General features: G+C 44.2%; 2 protein-coding genes across 4 annotated transcripts in view; one reads left to right on the forward strand and one right to left on the reverse strand.

Moving 5' to 3' along the window:
* The window catches only part of LOC142761674 (protein argonaute-4-like), a 49,101-nt gene extending 48,685 nt beyond the window's left edge, over positions 1 to 416 (reverse strand). The window contains exon 1 of the mRNA XM_075881786.1: positions 281 to 416. Within this exon, the coding sequence (XP_075737901.1) occupies positions 281 to 293 (13 nt within the window). The 5' untranslated portion in view covers positions 294 to 416. The remainder of the gene's footprint in view (positions 1 to 280) is intronic.
* Positions 417 to 1,243: 827 nt separating this feature from the next.
* Positions 1,244 to 26,585, forward strand: part of LOC119175651 (uncharacterized) — a 50,623-nt gene continuing 25,281 nt past the window's right edge. Inside the window, exons 1-5 of one of the 3 annotated variants that reach the window (XM_075881795.1) lie at positions 1,257 to 1,586; positions 15,284 to 15,343; positions 18,745 to 19,021; positions 24,202 to 24,468; positions 26,369 to 26,457. In XM_075881795.1, the coding sequence (XP_075737910.1) occupies positions 15,294 to 15,343; positions 18,745 to 19,021; positions 24,202 to 24,468; positions 26,369 to 26,457 (683 nt within the window). In that variant the 5' untranslated portion in view covers positions 1,257 to 1,586; positions 15,284 to 15,293. Of the gene's footprint in view, positions 1,587 to 15,283; positions 15,344 to 18,744; positions 19,022 to 24,201; positions 24,469 to 26,368; positions 26,458 to 26,585 lie in introns of all 3 variants that reach the window. The other 2 variants (XM_075881796.1, XM_075881798.1) reach the window with 2 other exon arrangements.

Here is a 26,585-nt window from a genome sequence, read left to right on the forward strand (position 1 = left end):
TCACTGGCCACGCTTTCGTACTCCCCAGATTATTTTTGTACAAAAGAAACTTGAAAGCATAAAGGTGGATATCAGATCGGTAATTGGAACCAAAGCATTAAATCACAATATTACGATAGAATGTGATGAAATTTTTCCCCCACTATCTAAGTTTCAATCTTCGAGTTACTTAAATGACAGGTTAGAAGACTACATAGCTCATGCGGAAATAAAGAACATAATAGCCACAGACGCTTCTGTGAATAAAGAAAAGGCAGCAGTAGGAATCGTCTCAGATTACCTCGGTTGGTCATTCTCGGTAAGACTACCAGACTTCACTCCGGTTTTCGAAGCTGAGCTCCTGGCTATTATTTTAGCGCTACGAAAACTTCCTTCAAACGAAGAGAGTGCAATGATAATTACTGATTCTCTTTCGCTGTGTACTACTCTCACAGCTTCAGAACAATCAAAAGCTCTAGCGACATTACAAACATTAGTTCCACCTCATGTGAAGTTCCTGAAGTTAGTCTGGGTCCCGGGACACTGTGGCATACGGTTGAATGAAATAGCCGATTCACTATCTCGAGCCACACTAGATGGCCCTGTGATCTCGGTACTACCAGAATCGGAACACATAGTGTCGATCAGATATAGAAAATGGGCTATTTATACGGATATTATGGAAAATATTACTAAATATACGGACTATCAGCACCTAACATACCCCTGGAAACCTCAGTGGAGTCAATCTAAAAAGTTAGAAGTTATTTTAACCAAATTTCGATGTCGTGTCCCTCCATTAAACTTTTACTTGCACAGAGCTGGTCTGGCGATATCCCCCCTGTGTCCATTCTGTGAAGAAACGGAAACAATAGAGCATTACTTTATAACATGTAAAAACTATTCATTAATTAGGAAAAGACTTTTAATTGTTCCGTTTCAAGCAGTAGGTTTAAATTTAACTGCAGATAATGTTCTAAGTTTCGGTGCCTTTAGCTTGGGACATTGCCACAGGAGCGTATTCGATGCTGTATGCAATTTCATTCGAGAATCAAAGCGCATGTCATAATAATGCCTGCTTAAATATATTTCTGAAGACACTTGTCTAATTTTGAATGAAATTTGCATATTCATTTGATTGTGACCGGGCGAGATAAGCTCGATTGTCTGGTCTACTCAAAATTTCTGTCTTCCACTGTAGTATTACCTCATCTTTTCTCTTCTTGATTCAATCTTCAATTATTTGTTTAGTTTAATATTCCTTTTTAGTTAATTATTATTTTCTATTACATCATTAGTTTTTTCATTAAGGATAAACCTTTTAATATATCTCATATAGGATACTTCTAGATTTCATGGCCAATCCCCCATAGTGGGTATGTGCCAGTGCGAAGGGGCAACAACAACAACAACAACGCGTATCACGGCTTGCCGCTTTGCGTCATCTGATTGGCCGCTGGTTGCAAGTGAAGACAGTACACCGTGTCTCGTGAGCGCGAGTCTGAGCCTGCATGAGCCTCGTTCGGCATCCGCATCTGGAACGTCTACGTGGCTGTCATCGTCCAGAAGCTTGCAGTACTGTTCCATCGGAGTCCGACCGAGTTCAGGTGAGCTCTTCCTTATTTCATTCACGGCTTCCAGTTATTCGCCTGGGGAAGCGGTTCACCCTTCCGAGACGCAATGAGGCGAGACTCGCATACGCGGCGTATTCAAAAACTAAAGAAAAGTGTCTTGGCTGTACTGCCGGAAACGGGAGTGCCCTAGACGTGGCCCTTTTGTTAAGTACTGCGATTTACTCATTAAGAACATTTTATAGCTGTCGCATAACTTCTTCAGAGGTGTAGTTTAGTGTTTTCACCGTATTGTTCCGTAATGCCGTATTTTGTAAGGGCGAATGCAGGACGGAGATGTTCGCCACGAAACGCGATCGAAGAAAAAAAAACACAAGGCCACGTTTTCGTTTGGATCGTCAAGCTGTGCTTCTGCTAACCTGCCTTCGTAAGTGTAGCCCTTGAAGGACGTTTCGCATCTTCTTTCAACCTTTTTCGTATTGTGCGGTCGCAACAATGCGCTTATTTACACCGCCATATTCGACATGCAATGTTATCGCGTGTCAGTACCGTTTCGTTCCTTTATATCTTTGATAAGTCACTCAATGCAGTTAGTAGGCGTAGTTTAGGTTTGTTTCACGCCCCCCTCTCGCGGGACCGAATTCCAGCCGTGGTGACCGCATTTTCGGTGGATGTTTGAGGCCCGTGTGCTTTTAGGTGCGCGTCAAAAGAACCCCAGGTGGTCGAAGTCCTGAACCCTTCACTACGACGTCCATCATAATAGTATCGCTTTTCTGGACGTAAATTGTAACAATTATTAGTTTCAACATTTATTAGGTTAACCAAACTGTGTTGCGATATCGAGTGCCGCAGTGCTTCGGTTGAATTACGCCAGGCAAATGCCAGGGGCGGTGTTGGCGAGGGGGATGGGTTCGCGCCTGCCCCCCCCCCTCCCCAACTTTTTTGCCCTTCTAAGAGCGAGCACGTTGGAAATACGCTCATAAGTTCCACGCTTCTCTGCACCTCTGAAAGGAATCGCTTGTTTTTCGTTCTACGCCGTCTCTTTAACATAAATCTGCACAAAAGGGTGAAAATCATGTATGCACATGTTGTAATTGATTTCTACATGTTGACATTCTAATTATTTTTGGACAAAGGGGAATTTTAAGAGCTCTTTGGAACTGCCAATCAAGCGAAGGAAAGTGTAGGTGTTGTTAGTGGTAGTAATGACATGCATAAAAGGAAGAATTAGTGGACAAAAGAAACATTTTGTGCTGGCAGGGATAAACCTGCAACTTTTGAATGCTGTGTCTAATGCTATGCCAATTGAGCTACAGCGGTGGTTGTCTTCTCATACACTTTATTGAGTTTATCTGAATTTAAATGCTCGAGTGTGTGCCCTTCGGCGGTGGTCTAATGGTTAAGGTACTCGGCTGCTGACCCGCAGGTCGCGGGATCGAATCCCCGCTGCGGCGGCTGCATTTCCGATGGAGGCGGAAATGTTGTAGGTCCATGTGCTCAGATTTGGGTGCACGTTAAAGAACCCCAGGTGGTCTAAATTTCCGGAGCCCTCCACTACGATGTCTCTCATAATTGTATGGTAGTTTTGGGACGTTAAACCCTAAAAATGAATCAATCAATGCTGGAGTGTTGTTCAGGGCTGATAATAGCCGTGACTGTGAGTATGGAACATATTTTGTTTTGCCTACTGGTGTCGCATGGAGGTATAAGTCAGCTGCCAGCTTGTAAAAAGACCACATGCTACATGACGCCAGCAGGCAGGAAGCTAACTCACTGTCATGGCTATAAGTGGCACCTACACTCCCTTCTTCAAATGCTCAGATATACCCAATAGAGTATATGGGACGATGACGGCTGGTGTACCTTGAGGGGTAGAGCATCGGAAGCGGTGCTTGAAGGTTGCAGGTTCGGTCTATGCCGGCGGCAGTTTGTCTTCAGCTGCACTACATGTATCACCCCTTATACTTTCTTGGTCTAGTCAGAGTCCTTCAATGCTTTTCTGGTCACAAAATGCTATGGTGAGAGCTTGCTGTGTCGCCACGGCTGCTCACATGACAGCGCTAGGAGCGCGTTGGGAGCTTCGCGGGTGTTCACTGGCTTTGCTGCATAGAGAGCTGAATCCGGTGGCATCGGTGTTCAGCTTTCATGGTTTCTCTAAATTTGTGTGGCTTACGACCGTTCCAAGTGCTCTCTGACTGTGCTAATTATGTGCGACGACAAGGATTGTGCATATAAGAGATGATGCCGAAGACTTGCTGCGTACTGGGTTGCCGCTCCCGCTAAGGAAGCAGGAGTGAAAAGGTGTCGTTCTCTTTACCAAAGGCAGGCAGCGATAGAGAGAAACGGAAACGTATGATAACATGACAGTAAGTTGGCAGATTTAACTTCGAATGTGAACACGCGAGTGTGTGCAAGAAACATTTTGACACCACGCATTTTATTCAAACTTGATGACTTCGTAAATGATGAAGGCGTTTTGTTGCAACCCGAGAAGGCAAAGTTGCGGGCCGGGGCCTTTCCTAGCTTGTTCAAAGGATTGCCAGTGTATATATATGTAAGCAAGCCGAAGCCACGATGGCCACGATCCCGGTCAGTGAGAATGAAGCCAGCGGCTAAAAGGTGTCGACTGTTCAGCCGACCCTCCAAGAATAGACATTCTGCTATCTTCAAGCATGGCAACATCCGATACAACTGCAGCTGGCGATGAAGGTAAGCTAAATATCTCTGCATTGCCTCGCCGCTTGTTTTGTCCCATCTTTTTGCTGCTCCCAAATGCCTTGGGCAATTAAATTGTGTTTTGTATCACGCCCTCAGATGCGATTCACGTCGAACTGTGCACGGGCACAGCCAGCCTAACAGATGAAGTAGCAGGCTGTGAAAGGCGAGCTCCTAAGTGAAACGCAGCAACTTCTCCGGTTCCAAATGAAGCTATTGAATTTATTGAATAAAATGAATTTATTGGATCGTGCAGTGCAAACATAGTGCGTCCTAGTAACTCGTGTCATTTGTGAAAGTGCCACCAGTGCATACATATGAGATACCAGAGTGTTGTTGCGTAGTTTCGTAATGTGATGTGTGACACTATTACACGTGCAATGTCTATGTGACGTGAACTTGTCAAGCTTTGATGTAGCAAATGAACAGAACAATAATTCACACGGCACAGGAACGTTACCTTGCAAAAGTTTTGTTATTCCCCATTTAAAGTTTTGCCGATGCAGCGAGGTTGGCTGCGGCAAAATGGATGAAGTTTTCGCAAGCTGTTAACATGAATGCACAGCTTTTCTTATTTGCTATATGGTTGTATCAAACTCCCACAGTCTGAATATAAACAGCGCGATCGGTGCTGGCTCAACCCTTGTTGTGAGATTGCATTTTGCGAGTTTGTAAGTTTACAAGACTTTCCCAGTGTCGGAAGTCTTAAGTAAATATCCTTTGCTCGGAAGAAAATCTCTCGCACTCCGTTTTCTGGAGTGGGAAACCGCACTGGAACGACATGGCTTGATCCATTGTAGTCTTGCTATTTTTAAAAAGTATGCGAAAGTTTTTAACCTCCTTATGCATTAATCATGTTGCATGTCAGGTGAAGTATGAATGGTAGTTCAGTTATTGCGGTTTGGCGCAAGACAAGCTGTTGCTTCGAACCAGCACAGCATCGGGCTGAATGGAGTGCGTGCGTAGGGAGGGCCCGTTATTGATCACTGTGACCCTAGCGGCTGCCTTTGTCTCTGTATGAAACTGTGGGTGGAATTTAATTACCAAAAAAGCATTGACAGACTCTGTTAGTTCTTATTGATACTGTATAACGAAGAAAGAGCTCTTGAAGTTCTCTTTCTTTTGTACATGCAAATTAGTTGCGCCAAATCTGCTTATTTTATCGCAAGAAAATAAATGTGTTGGAACTTGTGATCCCGAGTGAGAAAATCTGATATATCTACTGCTTAAGAATTTGTATTTAAGCTTTCCAGGTTTGCAAACTTCGCTCATGCACACGTCTACTGGTGAAATACATCCCAGTTTCTAGGTGCTACTTTTAAGGTGACCCAGCCGTAGGTTTTGCGTTTTGTAATGTGGATTATTTTTTGAAACCTTGGTTCTTTATAAAAAGTACGAAGGAGGCTTTGCAAAATTCTCTATGTACAAGATTTTTTAGCCGTTTCGAAATGTCTTTTTTTTTTCCGTTCCTCAGAAATGAGTTTTTCAGGTTGCAATTGAGAGTAGCATTGGTTTTTCAGTTTGAGAATTCCACTACGACAAAGCCGGTTAAGAAGCCGCTGACACCTTGTTAGCGAAATGTGAGAATGTCCTTGAAACATTATTCAAAATTAACAACCATACCTATCCATCTATAAACACCAAAACAGATGTTTTTGCTTCTTAACTCTACAAGTAGCATTTGAGTAAGGGAGGTTCCAGCCGCCCATAGTGATAAAATATGCTAGATAACCCTAGGCATGGCTGGTTGTGAATAAGAAATGTTGCTACTTGGCCACTTTTTTCAGTTATGGCACTGTTATTTGATTTGTCGGTGAATGTTTTCAATCTTCTGTACTGTTCAGTTAAAAGATAAATTACATGCAGCGTCCTGCAGCGATGAACGGGTGCGTTTTTAGCCTTGCAAGCCCAAACCATGCCTTTGTTTGCTAATTCATGGGAGCGCTTGCTTACACGCCTTGTGCCTGCTGCGCCTCATGTGGATTGGCAGTTTCGCATCGGCAAGCGATGCGTGCTTGCACACACCGGCACGCTTCTACAGGTATAGGAGAAAGCATATTAACTGCTGCTTCAGGCTAATGGTCACATGAGCCAGTCCAACTGGTCGAGTCCGTACTGACAAGCGCAAGCTATTCTTCGCACTCAACAAATGTACATGTATGTAAAAGTGAGCTTGCACATGTTGTCAAGTCTATGCATGCTTTGGCTTCTATGACAGTTTTGTGATACTTACTATACATCAAACATTGCCTTCATTCGTAATGTAATGGAAAATACTGATGTATTTACTTGGAAACAATTTTTTGTCTTGTTGCAAAGAAAGAGCTATCTTAATAGATGCTGAAATATGGAAACCTTTCCTAAGAAATTGTGTGACAGGACCCAAGGAAGGCTTAATCAAAAGTATTTGCTGCTTTTAATTGTGTAAATGAGGTAAAGCAATATAATGAAAGTAGCATAAAAAATGCAACCCGTGGAAGCACAGACTGCCTGGAAAAATTTTAAATATCTAGTGGTTGCCAAAATGCCACTTGTACGTGCTGGAAAAATACTCGGTTAGTGTAAGGCGTTTCTAATCTAGCAGGTAACTACGTCTGCGACTACTAAGGCTGGAACATGCTGCACAAGCTTCTGCGGCATGGTGTACATAACGCATAGAGTATGTGGCAAGTTTTCAAACTACAGGCTTTGCCTTTTGACTTGCTTTCCTACCTTGTTCAGCATGTCTTGCCACTCTGCAATAAGACCCTTGCTTTGCATTGTTTGAAGATTTGCTTTGCAACAACATGGAAGCAAACCTACCAGAACTCTTTGCAATACTTAGGATGAAGTGAGTATAAAAAGCGTATTTTAAGAAAGCATGTACATAGCACTGGCACTGATGATGTCGTGAATTAACTGCTGAGAAATTGCACTTCACTAAATTCATTAGCTTGCAGAGATTGCTTTGCAGGCTGTTAGCGTTGTTAGGAGCCTTAAAATAGCACCTAATGTAACATTCTGTGCACGTGGTTACCATTGCTGAGGTAGGTTGAGCTGCCTCAGAGATATGGTATATTTTGTATATCTGAGGTCATGCTTAGCTGTGTTTGTAGATGCCCTTCTGATTTGTCACTTGTGGAGAGTGATTGAGTTTTTTTTTTCTCTCTTAGTGTTGGTACGAAAAGTTCTTGTGCGGACCTTGCTCACCTCTCCTTCGAATGTAAAATTTTGCATCACTCTCACGTTGCCCGTGCTATCTTCCATCCACTGCGGTTTTATTATCTGTACATTTTTAAGACCTCTGCTAACGTGAACGGTGGAGGCATGAAAACAAGACACGTGCGACATCTTGGTGTTGCTCATAGTTTGACAAGTTTCCCTCAAATAAAGAAAAAAAAAACTATTTCCTTTTTAAAGACTGCTTATGTATTGTTCAAAAGTATGCAAGGATTGCTTGATACATAGCAGCATTTTATTTGATTGGCCCACCTTAGTGTTCGACAATAGTATGACAGATTGAGGTAATATTTTCACTGTTTCAGCGCTACCAAAGAAGTTCTCGACAAACTAAGACATAAACTTGCCTAGCACACCAGGTCTTTTGGCCAACTGGGTGTTTTGTGCAAGTGGACGTGTCCTCATGTGCTTTTGTGTTGAATCATATGTATCCTTTTCATGGCATCAAGAGATCTTTTTTTTGTTAATGAAAACTTGCCATTGTGCAAACAACAAGCTCTTAGTGACAGTGAGGCCAACGGCTGCATGACTGGGTGGTCGGCTCACAAGCACTCACTGCGAGTACCCTAGTTCTTTTTTTGCTTCTTTTCTGCAGTGAAATTTAGTTTGGCTGCCAGGTCATAACTGCATCACACTATGTCTTTGTGATATGTTTACACATGAATTTTGGTTTCTAACACTTGAGGGAAAGTTGGTACCCTTACAAAATGTTGATTCTATAAATGTACCATGGGAAAAATTTGTGGGAAAAATGAATTACGGCAAAATACGGTGTTGACAATGTGGTGTATGTATTAGCGTCCCGCGGAATGGAATACGTTGGCCAAACATGAAGATGCCTCAATATATGCCTACAGGAACACTGATGGGATGGGCAGAGCGGCAACTCTAAATATTTGAGCGCGCATTGTAAGGGGTTTGGTTGCCTGCCTGCCTACAATTGGAGGTAATCTAGAAAAGCGAGAATTGGCTCACCAGAAATCGTAGAGGTGGTGCACATTGCTTGCTTCAGACAAACGTGCATCGGCGTGCTTTCCATCGCTTGCACGAAAAAGTATTATCTTTTTCAGGGGTATGCTCTCGCGAGATAGTCTTTTCTTTTGTTTTAATTTTGTAACTTGTAAGTGATCATGCACGGTTGTAGACGTGTGTTGTTTAGAGCTGTGCAATCTTTTGCTACATATGTGTCTTTTTCTGAATAAAAATCTGTAGTAAAGTTGGCGCTTCTCCATGTCGACTCTCTTTTCGTGCATTTGAGTCTTTTCCCACGCTGTGGAAATTTTTGTTGACGAATCACGGGAACTTGAATGGGCTGCACTGGCCTTATAGTATGGCTCATGCTTGCCATAAACAGGTCAATGCGTAACCTAAGCTGCGCGCAGGATGTATTGATAGAGAAAAACATCACGAACTTCGCGAGAATGTTAAATTACGATAGTCTAACATTGCTGCCCGTCATGTGCTAAATGCAGTTGTCCTCTGCCATGCTTTGATACAATAGTTGCATATAGATCGAGGGATGATCAGCAGCATCGAAGTGGCGTTTCAAAGGTAGACCAGTGGTTTTATTTGGGTGGTTATCTGCAGTAAGGGCGAGCTTTCGATGTTACCTGAAAGGATGCCTAGTACGCCTTACAGTGATTGGTCATCGCCGGACAGCACCTCAGTTTTGGACAAGTGAGCCACTTGTTAGTTTCTTGCTCGGCTGTTCTCAAACTTGTGCTGACCTACAGGTAATGGCAACCTCCTTTATGGATGTTCATACCAAACAGACGTTAGATAGCCGCAATAGCAGTTTCATCAGTTGAGTTTACTTGTCATTAAAAATGTTTTCCTTTTTTTTTTGTTTTGGCCAGCTTTGTGCAAATCATCGGGTTTCATTAGATTTACATTATTGCTGTGCAGTGCCCTTGTGTTTGGTATGAAGTCTGCTATAGGCACCATTTCGTTCAAGCATACATGTGCGAATACTGTATTCAAGCCGCAAAAACTGTCTAGAGCATATTTGAGCATAATAAAATATCTTGAATATAGGTCAGCCATCAATTTAAAGTTGATAGGTTAAATACTAGAGACTATTTGTGGAGACAAAATGTATTGTGTTAAGGAAGCATTTTTTTTTTCTGCAAGCATTGTGCATTTGCAAAGCGTTTTTGCTGTCGTGATCATCCCCAGGAGTCGTGTTTGGTTGTGGGAGGGTCATTGTGCATAAAATCAAATAACTGAGATTTTGAAGCACGCGTGATCATTACCATTTACTATTGGCCTAGTTAAGCTATTGAACAATTATTGAACTTACGAAAAAAATTTCGCTGTAGTACTTGTATTTGGCATTCCTTTACCCTGGTCGCATCAGCCATGCAAATGTACCAGCATAGAAAAAACATGTCATTAGATTACTGTGACTGCAGTAGCACAACTTTCAATTACTTGTGAATAAAAACATTGTGTCTTTGGCAACATGTTAGCAAATTGACAGGTTGTGTTAGATTTAGGCTGTTTTGTAGATGCCTTGTATTTCATGTTCTTTTTATACACACATACTTTTGCCTAAGTATAACAAGCAATAGCTGACAAGTCAATAGCTGACAAGTAATGCGTAACTATGACAGCTGCAAAAGAACACTCTTTTCCCCTCTTGCTAACAGTTATCATAAATGTGTGCGTTTGAACATTACTGTGTGTTGGGTCATTAGTTAAGAATTTTCACGAGGTGGGTCCTGTGTTCTTCGAATTGTAGGAAGAATTATGAACTGAACATCCTAGGAGAACGCGAGAACGGAACCACTTCTATTTGGAGAGTACATGCTTATGTCACACTTAACTTAATGCAAGTTGAATAGATTTTTGTTGCACCATGCAAGCCTATTCGCTGAAAAAATTGATGTTTTTAGGAGAACCAGTAGGGCTGTAGGCGCTTTCCTGCTTTGCAATAGTAGTGATGCTTTTTTTCTTCTTTGCCTGGTGTGATGCATAGTTTCCTTAATTTACACTAAAGGGAACTCTGGCGCTAGTGCCTATGGGAGCTGCAACGCACGGTGCTTCAGCGAGCATGGGTATGATGATTAGTGCAGGGATTTGTCTAATCTTTGTACTTCTGGCTCTGCGTATGCAACTTCGAGCTGTTTTCTTACGGAACAAAAAAATCTGCAAATGGGCAGCAGTTGCCCTTCACCGCGTTATTCCTTTAGGCTTACCATTTAAAATCGGCTCATGAATTTCAAAAGGGTTCGTTCTTCACTTCGAAGCACAACCGGTACACTGCAATAAACGAAGCCACAAGTGCGGTTTGCCACACGCAGGTATGAAGACTAGGCAAATCCGTGTACTACCCATCATTTTTATGGTTGCTGAACGATCGCGGCACCAGAGTTCCCTCTAATTAATTTTAAGAAACTTCATGATGTGATGAGAGAGACAGTTTTCTGGGCACTAGGCCACAGTTAATTTCAGTTGAATCAGCATCATTTTTTTCATGCATAAGGGAAAACATATAAACCAAAGCTAAGGTACACATTGATCTGCAGCTCTATGCCGCATCGTTACGATGTTGCTCAACAATTCAACACAGAAATTTGCGCTAGTTATTTGCAACTGAAACTTGTAATAGTATACATCTTTACAACACTTGAAAAAGGAAGAGACAAGGAAGCATATAGGAAAGTGGAAACTGGACATGGGAATCTTTTTTTTTTTTTTTTCGGGTCTCTGCCTTGCGAGATTGTCGCTTCATACTCGTTAAGATGTACGAGTTCAGTAACTCGTTTCTTGGGGAAGTCATTTTATAAGCGCAGCTTTTCACCTAATTTATTGCACATGAAGATTGGTTTAATTGTGAAGTCACAGTAAATGCCATTTTAAAGTTTTCTCTTTTGCTTGCGATTCATGCACTGAAGCCCTGTTAAACCAATAGTTTCTATTTGTGCACAGCCAAACAAAATAATGGTCAGTTCAGCGATTTTGAAATTTAGGTGCAGTTGAAGAAATATTTGATAGTTTATACTACTGTTGCTTGTCCTTTGTATGTTTTTAAGAAATATGGCACACCGATAATCCTTTAGAGGAGTGCAGTCCTTAATGCAAACCCAGCAGAAATGAAATTAACGAAACTAAATATATTAGCCAAGCATGGCTATTTCCACGCAGGAGTAAGTCCGGGAGCATAAATTTCATGCTCACTGCTACTCTGATCTTTTCAAATTTGGCAGAAATCTCTCATTTCTGTCAACTATGTCGTTTACATATAACAATTGGCACAGTTACTTGACCAATCTTTAAGAAAGTGAACTTGCATTTGTTCTTTTTTTTTTAATATGCTGCCAAGAGTGTGCTTGCCTATGTGGCAACTCCCCCTCATTGTAGTTTTCTGTAGCTGCCCTCACGTGGTGGTACACATTTGAGCTAATGCATTGTTTTTAAAAGAAAAGCTAGAAAACGAACTCTGTCTATATGAACAGCAGCCTACGAGCTTAATGTGAAATATTTTGTACTAAATATTGTCACGTAGCCAGGAACGACGCAGAGTTCTTGGGAAAACTAGTTTTTTATTAGAGCGAACCTGTGCTCTGAAAATGAATGCCAAAGAATGATAAATCCAGGTGGTGAAGGAACGGCCCACCGCGAAACGCTCTCCCTATCAAAATGAGATAGTCCGAGGGAGGAGGAAAACATGCACTTCGCTTGCGGCACAGTATGGGTGCGGCCCACAACAGATAGCACGATCGGGCGCAGCCAGATGTTCGCCACGAAACACAGACGAGAAGGCATAGTTCGCGGCATTGCCCCCCGCGAAAAAAAAGAGCATCGGCCCGATGCTACTAATAAAAAAAAAAGTAGTCAAGAAAAAGTCAGTCATCTGGCGTAGTAAGGCTTAAGCCTAACCACGTGGACAATTTCGGGCCGCGTGCGTCGTCGTGACATGCCATGGTCGCTGTCGGGGACAACCTCGTAGCTGAGTGGGCCTACACGTCGCTGAATTTTATAAGGCCCGAAATACCGACGCAGGAGCTTCTCACTGAGTCCGCGACGTCGAATAGGGGTCCAAACCCACACAAGATCACCTGGGTCATAATCGGCGTCGCGGCGTCGGAGGTTGTAGCGTCCGGCATCCACGAGGTGTTTGTCTGTTATGCGCACTCGAGCAAGCTGGCGGGCTTCTTCCGCGCGTTGTAGGTACCTTTGGACGTCGGTGTTGAGGTCATCATCTTCTACGTGTGGGAGCATGGCGTCGAGCATTGTCGTCGGCTGTCGCCCATAGACAAGCTCAAATGGGGGCAATTTAGTAGTTTCTTGGATAGCTGTGTTGTACGCGAACGTGACGAAAGGGAGTACGTCATCCCACGTCTTATGTTCAACGTCGACGTACATAGACAGCATATCCGCGATCGTCTTATTCAGGCGTTCGGTAAGCCCGTTGGTCTGGGGGTGATACGCCGTGGTCTTCCGGTGATCCGTGTGGCTGTAGTGCAAGACCCGTTGCATAAGCTCTGCAGTGAATGCCGTTCCGCGGTCCGTGATCAGTACTCCAGGGGCTCCATGTCGCAGCACCACTTGGTGGATGAAAAATTTGGCGACTTCTTCTGCAGTTCCCCTTGGGAGCGCGGCGGTCTCTGCGTAGCGCGTCAAGTAGTCCGTGGCTACTACAATCCACTTGTTCCCGGCCCGTGACGTGGGGAACGGTCCGAGAAGATCCATGCCAATCTGTTGGAAGGCCCTCGATGGTACTGCAACCGGCTGTAGGAAGCCGGCGGGTCTGGTCGGCGGCGTTTTTCGGCGCTGGCAGTCGCGGCAGCTCCTGACGTAGTGGGTGACGTTGGACGTGAGACGCGGCCAGTAGTATTTTGCCTTTATCTTTCCCAGCGTGCGGGCCGTGCCGAGGTGCCCCGATGTCGGGTCGTCGTGACACGCTGCCAAGATTTCGTCACGGAGACCAGCGGGGATGACGAGAAGGTACTTTGTTCTCGTTGTAGGGTCAAAGTTCTTCTTCACGAGCACCGAACTTTTCAAAGCGAAGGTGGTGTAGTTGCGCTTAAAAACCCTTGGCACTGCGGCGTTGTGTCCTTCGAGATGTTCGATTAGGGCGCGCAGCTCGGGATCGGCACGTTGTTGAGTGGCAAGGTCACTGTCTGTCACAATACCAAAAAACGGGACGTCATCCTCGGGGTCCTGTGGCGGCTCCTCGACGGGAGCCCGTGATAGGCAGTCGGCGTCCGAATGTTTCCTGCCGGATTTGTAAACGATGGAGACGTCGTATTCCTGCAGGCGCAGGTTCCATCGCCCAAGGCGGCCTGAAGGGTCCTTCAAGTTTGCGAGCCAGCACAGCGCATGGTGGTCGGTTACTACCTTAAACGGCCTGCCGTAGACGTATGGACGAAACTTTGAAATGGCCCATATTATCGCAAGGCACTCTTTTTCAGAGGCCGAATAGTTCCTTTCTTCTTTGGAAAGGCCACGGCTGGCATAAGCGATTACTTTTTCACAGCCGTTCTGTTTTTGTACAAGGACAGCGCCCAAGCCTACGTCACTTGCGTCTGTGTGCATTTCTGTCTCTGCAGAATCGTTGAAATGTGCAAGCACAGGTGGCCGCTGTAAGCGATTTTGCAGTTCACCGAACGCGTTCTGCTGTGCTTCCTCCCAGCGAAACTGAACACTGTCTTTCGTCAGGCGCGTGAGCGGTTCGGCGATTTTAGCGAAATTTTGCACAAAGCGTCTGTAGTACGCGCAAAGACCGAGGAATCGTCGCACGTCTTTCTTGTCTTTCGGCCTCGGGAAACTTGCTATGGCTGACGTTTTTGCGGGATCAGGTAGGACACCCGCGGCGTTGACGATGTGGCCCAAAAACTTCAGTTGGTCGTATGCGAAATGGCACTTCTCAGATTTCAGCGTTAATCCCGACGCACGAATGGCTTCGAGCACAGACTCTAGCCTCGCCAGGTGTTCGTCGAAATTCCGCGCAAATACGACGACGTCGTCAAGGTAAACGAGGCAGGTGTGCCATTTCAGGCCGGCTAGTACGGTGTCCATGACTCTTTGGAATGTGGCCGGTGCCGTGCATAGCCCAAAAGGCATTACCTTGAACTCGTATAGTCCATCCGGCGTTATAAATGCTGTCTTCTCACGGTCCCTTTCGTCGACTTCGATTTGCCAATATCCGGTTGTCAGATCCATATGAGAGAAGTACTTGGCATGGCAAAGATGGTCGAGGGCGTCGTCGATTCGAGGGAGTGGATATACGTCTTTTTTCGTGATTTTGTTCAGTCGCCGGTAGTCGACGCAGAACCTTAGAGTGCCATCTTTTTTCTTGACGAGCACAACTGGGGCAGCCCAAGGACTTTTGGATGGTTGTATCACATCGGCGGCGAGCATGTCGTCAACTTGGCTCCGAATAACTTCGCGCTCGTGGGCAGAAACACGGTAAGGCGACTGCCGCAATGGTCGGGCGTCCTCTTCGGTGAGCACAGACGACGCAGAGTTCTTGGGAAAACTAGTTTTTTATTAGAGCGAACCTGTGCTCTGAAAATGAATGCCAAAGAATGATAAATCCAGGTGGTGAAGGAACGGCCCACCGCGAAACGCTCTCCCTATCAAAATGAGATAGTCCGAGGGAGGAGGAAAACATGCACTTCGCTTGCGGCACAGTATGGGTGCGGCCCACAACAGATAGCACGATCGGGCGCAGCCAGATGTTCGCCACGAAACACAGACGAGAAGGCATAGTTCGCGGCAATATCACTTCAAACACTTATTGAAAAAGGTATTAAAAATCTTTTCTTGAAATTTCTTCTTTTCTGTTTTTGCAGTGTGGATCAAATGCCAGAACCCCTGCCTCTAACTGACGATGATGCCGCTGATATCCTAAGGTGAGCTGGTCAGTCTCATTCATATTCTTTAAATGTGTGCTTCATTCTAATTTTTATTAACATTAGCTGTGTGCAATAGTGGTGAAATTACATATAGCACAATTGAAAACTGGTCGAGTTGGTTCACATTCATCGTTTGAAAATGCGTGTAATGACTGTCACAGAAGCCAGTCTCTTGTTAGTCTTTTTGTGAATTTTCCAGCAACACATTAAGGTGAAGCAGTAGCTTTTCTAACTTTCATCTGCATGATCTGCTTCTGTTAGAACAATGTTAAAATTTGCTTGCCCCACTTTTTAAAATGCGTTTGTCACTTTCTCGAGTGACTTGCGAACCACCCATTGCTAGTGCTTTGTATATTTGAAATATTTATTGGTAGTTGTTGAATAGACTGGACACATCGGATACAAAAGGGATGGCAAGATCCAGTACAACCTCGTTATAACAAAATTTGAGGGTTGCCACGATTTTCTTGGATAACCAATATTTTGTTATAGCTGCAGCTGGCATTTACTGCAAATGTTATGCTTTGTAATTGCCCAAAACGAATAGTGGGTGAAATAGCATCTCCCCAAGATGGTACACAGCATATCCCCGCAAGGTGGTATGCAACAAAATAACTGCGTTTCACAAGTAAAAAAGACAATTCGTGCATTGCACATATTTATTGCATTTCAAAATACACTGCTGGCATTTTAAACAGACTTCAGAACAGCAGTGCATGTGCAATGCTCTCTTCTTCAGAAACTGTGCACGCTGTCAGCTTTGTGAGCATTGCTGGAGTATGTGGGGTGGGAGTTTTGAACTGCTGAATACAGTATAGTCGCGTTGTGCATTTTTTCAAAGTTGCATTGTGCACTGTCATTACATTGGTTCAAATTTTTATTTCCTAGCAAAATTTCTTACCTCGTTGAAACAAGGTATTGAATACATTGGTTTCTGTGCGAACTTTCAAGGGGAATAACAATTCGCTCATTATATCCATTATTTTGCTACAGCCCGTGTTATTATAACGAAATTTAACTGTAGTTCGGTGTATTGGAATTCATTGATTTTTCTTTCTAAAGCCATGGCAAGGAGGGTGCGGGTTGGAAGGTACTACAATCACAGTGGCAGTTACTCCAAACTGCACGATGAAGTTAAACCTGCTGGAGTGCATAATTTGCGCGAACGTAACATAGAAATTGTCAGCTTTTAAAACCTTTGCTGTTTGGTTCACTGAAAAGTTGCTGTGGGATGTCCATGTCAATAATGTATGCTTGGCTGTGTCATGCTTCATAGTTCTTATACACTGTAATAATCGTGTCCTTTCTGTCAAAAATCACTGTTGCTTCAAATCAAATCTGTTTTTGTCACTGGTTGATTATAGCCAGCTTGTATGAGGCACTACTACGCTCGCAAGTTTAGAAAGGGTATATCTTCAGCAAAAGAAAACTTCATGCCTTATTTACGACTTGCCTAGAGGTTATCCTCCTGCACAGCAATTCCAAACTGTTGCTGCGTATTCCAAAAGTCTTTAGTCTGTGTAAATTGTGCCTAGTTCTTCGACATAATTATGAAATAAAGTATCAAGTCTTGACTAAACAGCTGAACTAGCCTTTTTCAGTTTATGGACCAAATGATCAGAATGACCCTTTCCTGTTTTAAAGGTTTAGGACAAAATGTCACATTGATCGATGCTGCGTATTCCAAAAGTCTTTAGTCTGTGTAAATTGTGCCTAGTTCTTCGACATAATTATGAAATAAAGTATCAAGTCTTGACTAAACAGCTGAACTAGCCTTTTTCAGTTTATGGACCAAATGATCAGAATGACCCTTTCCTGTTTTAAAGGTTTAGGACAAAATGTCACATTGATCGATGTATGACATGGAGTGTTCTTGATGAAGTAATTTGAGGGCTTATTTTGTTTCATGCGTTGATGACTTGGCATATGTAATGAATGTTTATATTTTGTGTGCGTGTGCATGCACGTGTGTGTGTGTGTGTGTGTGTGTGTGTGTGTGTGTGTGTGTGTGTGTGCGTGTTTAGAAAATCTGTGTACTGCAACTGCAGGACTTGGACTAACAGGGTTTGAAACCGTCAAGCTCTGCTGAGCTTTTTCTTCCCATGCCTTCTACTCTGTGATGTGGTAAATAAAAGAAATGAAATGAAATATTTGTACAGTGCTAGCGGAACAGAGTGTCAGCAGTCAATGTTTCCTTGCTTTTGCAGTCTACATTTCATTACGGGAAAGCCATGGATAGATCCAGCAATTCTCTCTCACATGCTATTTTTCTGCTGTACTGCAGTTTGTCTAGTGGTGCAGTTCGTGAACAGAAACGGCAAGGCAGAATCCCAGCATGCTTTGCAAAATGTGTTGTGGACTGCAAGATTTGAAAATTTGTCTCCTTGTACGCTTGCTCGCAGACCATGGCACTCTGTCGCCATGGTCTGCCCGCGGCTACACAAACGGGCCTCCTCTTTCCTGCGTGGCACCACTCTTCAAGGTGGTTTTTCGCTTCCTTGGGGACACACGTCCTCAGTCATGGATGCCTTTTCTCTTCTTCTATCTTGTCCACATATTTAATACCTTCGCCCCGCCCCTACAGGCGCTGAGCTGTGCTCCAATTTAGGGCTGCAGAAGTTGCGTCTGTTCTTTTCCTCAACCTCTCCCTCTTAATAGCATCACGTGCACAAGTGAAGCTGCACTACGTGACAGCTAAGGCATATCTACTGCACAGAAAACGTTGCAGAACTGCCACACATTACTAAATGCATTACGTGAAGTTCAGCAATTGTATGTATTACTTGCGGCCGTCACAAAAGGTTGTCTAACACATTTCACACACAAATGCCATCGTTTACTCAGCATAAACGGGCTAAAGAAAACAAAGAATGCCTTCAAACATCAATATAGTGGGCTATGCTTCCAGGCTTATGCAGGCCGACTGCATGAATCTATCTTTTGAAACACCATTGCATGCCCATGCTCTGTTGCATCGAAAATGTGATGGACCCCGTATAACTTGTCTTTTCTTTTGAGGCCCCAAAACAATCCCCCTCTGCCGTTTATTATCTATGTACCCTTCACGCGGATGTCCTCGCATACATTGCGGGCATAGCAGACGCACAGAATATTCATAGCATGCTAGTGAAAGCCTAAGTGACCACTTGCGACGCTGCCGACACATTGGTGCAGTGGAATGTTGCACCAGGTGGGCTGCACGTTTCTCGTATAACACATATGCAAGGAGTGGCGTAAGGATCAGCTTAGTGTGAAAGTGACCAAGACCTTTACAGCTTTTCGAGTCTGTCTGCTCTCTGCACTGTCTGATGTAATGTGTGATTTCTAATTTGCCTGCTTTCTCATTCTACTGTACCATAATAGCTTTGCATATCAACTATCATTACTGCTTTGTGCAGCCACCTGCAAGCTGTCTTGCTGGAGAATGGCCCATCGCAGGAGGAAGACCTGCTGAAAGCACTGCAACCTGAGCAAGCTCGCCAGGTTTTGGCTGCGTACAACACTTTGACAGACTTCTTGGACGGACACCCAGGATTCAAACGCAAGGATGAGGACCTGCTTTCGTTCTGCTATGTAGACCCTGACGACGATGATGAGGGCGATGATGATTGCTACTACACCTTCCGTGCAGCCGATCTTTGTGACGGACTCTCCAGACTGGCAGTCGGTGCCAAGGTGCAGTTAGAAGTTGCTTGACATCATGCTTGTGAAGTTGTCCGAACTCCAGTCTTATATTTCAAGGGGAGCTTCCTGTGCATGCCACACCTGTACTTACACTATAGAGTAAACCCTCGTTACACAGAAGTGGCTTTATTCGAATGATTGCTTTTATCGAAGTGTCACGCAGTCCTGGCCCCAATAGTTGTATCTTAGACCCAGATACTCTGAGCATGTCAATAGCTTGCTCTGCTTAAAGCAAAGTAACAAGTTGCGAATGTGCAGTCAGGGCCGCGGGCAAGCGACCGCCGCCGAGCCGAGCGGCCTTTCTTGCGCTGAGCGAGCGATGTTTGTGCTAGCGTCGCCAGGCTAAAGCACGCCAGTGCAGACTCATGCAAATGGCGTGAGTCCCAGTGGCGCGGATTTAACCCTCCCGTCTACGCCCTACCTGGGTATGGAGGCTCCCACCAACATGCTAGCTGAAAAGTGCCTCGATGACGCGGAGGCGGACAAGTGTATCGAGGCACTCTAGCTAGCTGCTTATCACTGCGTCGCTGGTAGCGGCTAAGCGGTTGTTTCACGTGACCAGCACGCAGGCTTGGCGTGCTCCCTGACCGCTGGGTTATTTCCATCCGTGTTAAGAAGACGTACATGCGCGTGTTTAGTGCGAGGTCTGTGTGAACCTGTGACGTTGTGCGTGCGCATTGTGTGGGTGTAGTGATCTAGTGAAAATGGCACTGCCGATACCTGCACGGATGTGTCTGACATTGGAGCAGAAAGTACAACTGATACGGGACGTGGAAGGAGGAGGCCGGCAGAAGTCTGGAATCTCAAGACAATTCAGAATACCACCATCAACATTATCAACGTTTTTAAAGAATAAGGATGTCATACTGGCAGGCTTCGAGAAGAGTTTCTCAACCTAACAGAAGCAAAACGTTATTCTATGTATCCTGAAGTAAAAAGAGTGCTTCTCGAATGGCTGAAGAACGCTAGAAGTACATTTAAATGGCCCTGCATTGACTACAAAAGTCGAAGCCCTAGCAGTCTAAATGGGCAAGCAAGATTTGAAGTCCAGCAACAGCTGGCTTGAACATTTAATGAAACGGCACGAGTGCTTTCAAAGTCGGTTGTTGGGGAAAGTGAAGCCGTGGACAGCGTCGCCGTGGACGGACGGCGCAAGCGTCGCCCGAGCGCCCTACTTCAGCAGTATGAAGATGGAAACATTTAGAACTTGAATGAGGCGGCATTCTTTTACAAACTGTTGCTGAAGTTCATGTACAATACACCATGCGGAACCTCATCAGGACGTAAACAAAGCAAAAGACGCGTTACAGTGATGTTCGGTGCTAATGCAACGGGGAGGACAAGCTCCCTTTGCCGATACGGGGGAAGGTGGCAAAGTCCTGGTCGACTAGCCGGCCAAAATAGTAGACTTGCTTCGAGGCCCTTAGAGGAAGATGACTCACTAGACCAACAGTCTCACGAAATACCAACAGTGGCTCAAATGCAGGAAAGCCTCTGTCTGTTGCAAAATAGAGTGGAGTGAGCTGGCGGGCAACAAATAATTTGCCTGAACAAACGAGAGGAGGCATTTACGGTGCAACCTTGCAGTTGTCGGTCTTCCTTGTTCCTATGTCTGCACACCTTTACAGTGTACTGTAATACTTCAAAGAATATGCTTGAGATTACGTTTAGGTGCACATTAAAGAACCCAGTGTGGTCAAAATTTCTAAAGTCCTCCAGTACGAATTTTATCGTTATCATATTATGGTTTTTGAATGTTCACCCTAACAATTGTCATTGCTTCAGATTTCCATTATCAAAAGAAAAAAAAGCTTGTTTACTAAAATCGCATAGTTTCTTGTTGGGTTTTCCTTAAGGGTACCTTGCCAGTCTCTTCAAAATGCATTCAGAAACTCTATACTCAGTTTCATGTGTCCCTAGCGCAGAAGAGCAAATTCAACATAATCATCGAGTGCACGTTGCTGCGAAGTGAGATGTAGTGCCCATGCACGGTGCCCATTGTTTGTCCTTATGACCTTTACGAGCAATATCGCAGGATTTTTACTTTTCTGCGTGTTGTAGCTGTGATTGGTACGATGATTTTGCCACATTTTTCTGTATGAAACTATTTTTGTGGCTTTATAAAATTGAAGAAACAGTTTCCACTTGCTTGTGTTGTAACATGCAAAAGATGAAAAAAGTAACTCTTTTGCCTCATATGCATAAAATTTCTATTTATAAAGTACAAACAGAACCAATACTGTCCAGACTTTTATGTTTAGGCTGTGCAGCCACAGCGCTGCAGCAAACCAAGTCTTCGGTTCTGATTAGTCCGTGTTGGTAGAATAGGATAGGTGGACAAATGAGCGCTGTAATGGCATCACCGAACCGAATGGGTAAGCATTCTTTCTGGAGTTATTTTTCATATTATCAGACACTGTATCTTCTGAAAGTCCCCTCGCGTTTTAAAGCACCTGCCGCGCTGGTTTGGTGGTTGCTGTTCCCACTGGCTGACCCGTAGTTGTTTGGGATCAAGTACGGCTGCATGTTTATTAGAGAAAATGCTTGAGGCCTGTGTGCTTAAATTTAGATGCATGTAAAGAAACCAAGTGGTTGAAATTTGCGGAGCCCTACACTATTGTCATCTCTCGTAGTCGTGGTTGGGGGGTGTTAAACCCCATCACTTATCAAGTTTCTAAGTGAAGCTTTTATTGTCTGACTTGTGTAGCTTATCACAGTGATGTCAAAAAAAAAATCCTGCTCAATCACGCAGCTAGTGTGCACCAAAATTTAATCAAATAAATTTTCTTTACAAGGCTGGGGTTCGAAACCTGGGTCCCCATGACCCAAAATAAGTACCTTGAATATTAGGCTACGACCCATGCTTGCTCATTGTGTATCCTAAAGCACAATAATGCATTTCCAACTATACGAAAATAATTTGGGAGCAGTAATTCGCTATGGTGCTTCATTGAAATGTCCAAGAGAGCCCCTAAACAATCTCCTATATTTTTTCAGACATTTAGGGTAACTACTCTTATTGTGTAAAGATTATCGTCGCGATCTATGTCGCACGTGGCAATGCTATGAGCTGCGGGCACGCCACAGATTCCAGGAAACAACCCCCCCTCTCCCCACCTCCTCTGTAGGTCTTTCTAACCTCCGTTTGGCATCGAGAAGTTGAATCTGTGATGCTTAGCGCAAGTCATGCTGCGATTGGTCATGCTCAAACCTACGTATTCTGGTTAGTCTGCACACACCTGCCGGCACTCTTCGTTTCTTGTTAGTCGCGTTGCAGAAGAAACGGCGTCTAATATTGCGTGGACGTGCTATGGCACTGCGTGTCGCCATACAGATTTATTATGTTGGCAATCCTTTCAATGTGTGTGTGCAAAAGCACGGGCCAGCAAGACAACAGCGGTTAGCGAACAAGCTCGGAGTTGGCATAGTCATGCCAGCTGAAATAGGACGGTGTTTCGAACAGCATGAAGCGATGATGTATGCCTCTCGAGCCTGGGAGGGACAAGGAGGGCAAAGTGGCTTTGGGAGAGGTGACCAGTAGAGCGTAATGAAGGAAAAAACCAAAAGGAGTGATTGCCGGGTTTGAATCATCAAACGTGCATTATGGCGCAGTTTCGAAAAATTCTCGTGGCGACATGTTCGCTGTAAACCCATGCATAACTTGCCCACCACATTTTGACCGGTAATTTGGGGGCCCTTTAACCCTTCTGTCACCTTGCGGGATTCCGCAAAACTCATTATCAATTAAAATATTTCATGTTGACGGTCTAAAGTGATCCTCTGGACAAAGTGTAAAGTCGATACCAGGAAGTCCAAATTTGAAGAGTCTATAGACTTCAAGAAAACAATTTCTAACCCATGTTTCTATGATCGTGTGATCGTATTTTCGTTGGCCCATGCTACACCATGAGACTCCATGCTGATTCAGCAAAAAAACAGCGTTTAGGTGGAGGCCTTTACCGATAAAGAAAAGCAGTATATCAAGTATGCCCATGCCTAGGTCTCTTACCCCCTTTTCCCCGATTAGGGAAGGGCTCCCGATTTTCCACATTTTCGTTCCACATGTTAGAAATATCAAAATATATTGTTTGCAGACTTTTCTTTAGTGGTGAGCAGTGACAGTGGCAAGTTGCCATTCAAGAATTAAAAATGCCTACTATATATGCACCTACTCTATCCTTGTTCTTTAAAGAGGTTCCTTTACATGAGTAGGCTCTTCTGCTAGTAAATGATCAAGATGTACATAAAGAGAAATTCGGGGCAATGACCGCCTTCACAATTGCCAATTCCAAGTTTACACTCTTTTCTATGAAAGCCCGCCCCTAACTTGGCACCCCGATCATACAATGCACCCATGCAAAGCACCTGAACCTGAAATTAGTCATTGAAATTAGCCCTGCATAAAGGTTGCTCACCGAACTGGGTGTATAAAGGTGCTCAATGAACCTGACAATTTACAGAGTCCTGCAAGCAAAGGTGTGACCCTTGATGTCTGTGTACCAGGGTGGTACCATGAAGAAATAGGCAAATTTTAGCTTCCAAGACCAGTGTTTGTTTCTTATAGCTGTTACGTTGGCCTATCTGACGTGCTTCCTTGCCATGCTTCCACATTGCCATTGTTTCATGCCATCATTGTAACCCACTGTGCCACTAACAAGAAGTCTTTTTAAAGTCCACATGCACTGTTTTTTTTCTTGCAACAAAATTTTTCTACTGCCGTCTTGAAATTTTGGTTGTTCTGAAAAAAATTATCCACTCCACTTTGCCCGGTAATTTTTATTCGCTGAAGGGGCGGCTCAATTTTACGGTATTCGTCTACTGGACCTTTAGTTGCATAGTCGTGTCGCTGGTTTTCAGTTGGGAAACTTCAAATTGCTAGCAAAAGTTGGCACATATTCTGACATTGTGCTTGGGGAAGCTTCATTATTAATGTGCTTAGTACTTACATTAAAAAGTAAAAAGTATGTATAGTTGCAGGAAACACCTGGCATGACTCGCACAAATGAATGGCAGGCGTGCACAGTTCAGGAGGTGGTGCTTGTATATTTTCTCTTAAATAGGTGCAACGAACAGTCTGGTATGGTTGTCATTAATAATCTTAATAAATGTCCCATCAGTTGAACACTTGTGCAACAGGAGCAGCAGTAAAAGCTTGATCATCTGCTTCACAGAATGCTGCTGGGTACCAGAGCGACTCCCCGGTGGATAGCGACAGTGGTGCCCAGAGTGTGCGTACCAGCTCGCCCTGCACCACTTCGTACCTAACTGCCATTGAAGGAGAGGATGAGGAGGAAGACGATGAGAAGGGAAAAAAACCCGGCTGCAAAGATGACAGTACCCAAACGCCCTTGCCGCCGTATGGCCAGTCACTAGGCACACAGGCGGTACAGCCAACACAGAACGCAGAGTCCCAGACTGAAGGATCAGAGCTTGACGAGGTGGGTGGCTTGGGCTGGCAAGGGTATTGCACAGATTGCGGGCTGGAATGGATGCAGGGTCTTTTAGAGAACTGAACATTGGAAGTGATGACTTCTATTAATCCATTTTTTATTTTCAAAACTACCTTTGGAAAAGCAGTCCTCACAGCATTACCGTATTTATTCGCGTAATCCTCGCACTTGCATAATTCTCGCACTCCCCACATCGCCCGAGAAAAATGCGATTTTTTTCCCTCAAGTAATTATCGCACCCCCGAAAACTCCCGCAATAATGTCGTCTGCTCGTTCCAGCCACTGATGTTGATAGCGCGTGCTATCTGGCGCCATCTCTTAAGCATCAAGCATACTATTGCTCAGAAATTCATTCCAAACCAAGCCGAAGTGGCCAGTGCGCGTTGCCAAAGTTACCAGGCAGGATCTAGTAACGTTGCGTGTTGCGGCGTGTTTTGTATGTTGTGTCGGCAATCTCGTCGCGTTATGGGGCGATACTGAAGCCACATGGCTGCTTCAAATTGCAAGGGATAGATCATGCGCTAAACAACTGCAACAGGGCCGCCGGTAGGCCCTTCGGAGCCTGCGAGTTTTGTGTTCGATACTGGTGACGGCAGCTGAAAGCCACCAAGACGCGTTGGGCCTGCTGCGTGCTTAAAACTGGGATTGATGGTAAACTTTATTTCTTCAGAAGGAAACTGAACGATTCTGTTGAATAGCCATCAGCCCAATACTGACGTCCTACGCTTACCTTTTGAGGGCTTCTGTCGAGCGCCGACCGCTACGCCCGCAACGCCCACAAGCCTCGCGTTTGGTATTCTAATTCTCGACTATATGCTTCTACTTTTTGTGTCTCAAATAAATCTTGCCTTGTGTTGAACCTCTGCTTTTATTGTTAAGGTAAGCTCTAATTAGAACTTCTTAAAGGTTGCTGTAAGTTGCTGGCGTGAGAATCCCGATTTGCGGCCACTTCGTTCTCTTTTTCGCTCTCTGCGTTTTTGTCGAAAGTTTTCTGTGCGTAATTCTCGCACCCCCCAACTTTGCATCAGTTTTCTGGCAAAAAAAGTGCGAGGATTATGCGAGTAAATACGGTAGTTTAGACTTCATTGGATGTTGGGAATTACGAGAGTGTAGGTTTGTCGACGTTCCTTGTAAGTTGTGGAACTGTATCTGATGTGCAGTTTTTGTAATTTGGCCTCGATTCGTTCTGCAATAGTTTATTGCTTCGGCAATGCCGGCAGTCGTTTCTGCAAAACATGTCTTAAAGGGGTTTCTTAAGCAGGCTGTAAAAGTAAGTTCCGTGGAAAAGATGTGAGTGAACAGACTTTTAGATTATTTAAACACCAGACATTCTGTACGGGTGCTAGAGAACTAGTGTGTACATTTCTAGGATGGGAATGACATCCATTTTTTTTCATAGAACCGTGTGAATTAGTGTAGTACGCAATGTGCAGCAGGTTCAGAAATGAGGTTATAGACACTTGCGCTATTTACAAACACAGGTCCTGGGTGCCTCCTGAGTTTTGTAACGTAGTAGCGATTGCAAGAAACAAAAGCTTCAGTGAATAACTGATTTTTACAGCTTTTTTTTCTGTGACTGGCCAAATATTTTAAATTTTATTCCTAGCTACACACATTATGAATTAGTCATTGACTTCAGGTGCCTTCTTTTTACCTAAAAGGGGAGAGTTTTTCTTATCCAGTACAACTTGAAAATACAACCTTTCTGCTTCGGTTCGCTGAATGATAATTGAAGTGACTGGAAGTCGCTTGAGAAGCAGCAACAAGTGCTGCTGCCATTGCAGCCTTAAAACTGAGCAAAAAATGATTAAACATTTAGCTTGCCCTTGAGTCTCCTTTTATGGCAATGTTCTTGTCGTGGTTAGAGCTGCATTTTCTTGATTTGCAGATTACTGAGGTGGAGCTACAGCTGAGAAAACGAGACATCGAAATTTTTGAACTGCAGGAGAGGCTGGCATGTATCCAGGAAGAGCATGTGTAAGTATTTGGGGTCTTGGCCAGGGCTGAAACAAGGCGCAGCAGTTCAATTATGAGGTTCAGGTAGTGGGAAGCTCCGAAAATATCAATCATCTGGGATTCTTTAACATGCATCTAAAGCTTGGTAC

This window comes from Rhipicephalus microplus, chromosome X (genome assembly GCF_043290135.1).
Source record: "Rhipicephalus microplus isolate Deutch F79 chromosome X, USDA_Rmic, whole genome shotgun sequence".
NCBI lineage: Eukaryota > Metazoa > Arthropoda > Arachnida > Ixodida > Ixodidae > Rhipicephalus > Rhipicephalus microplus.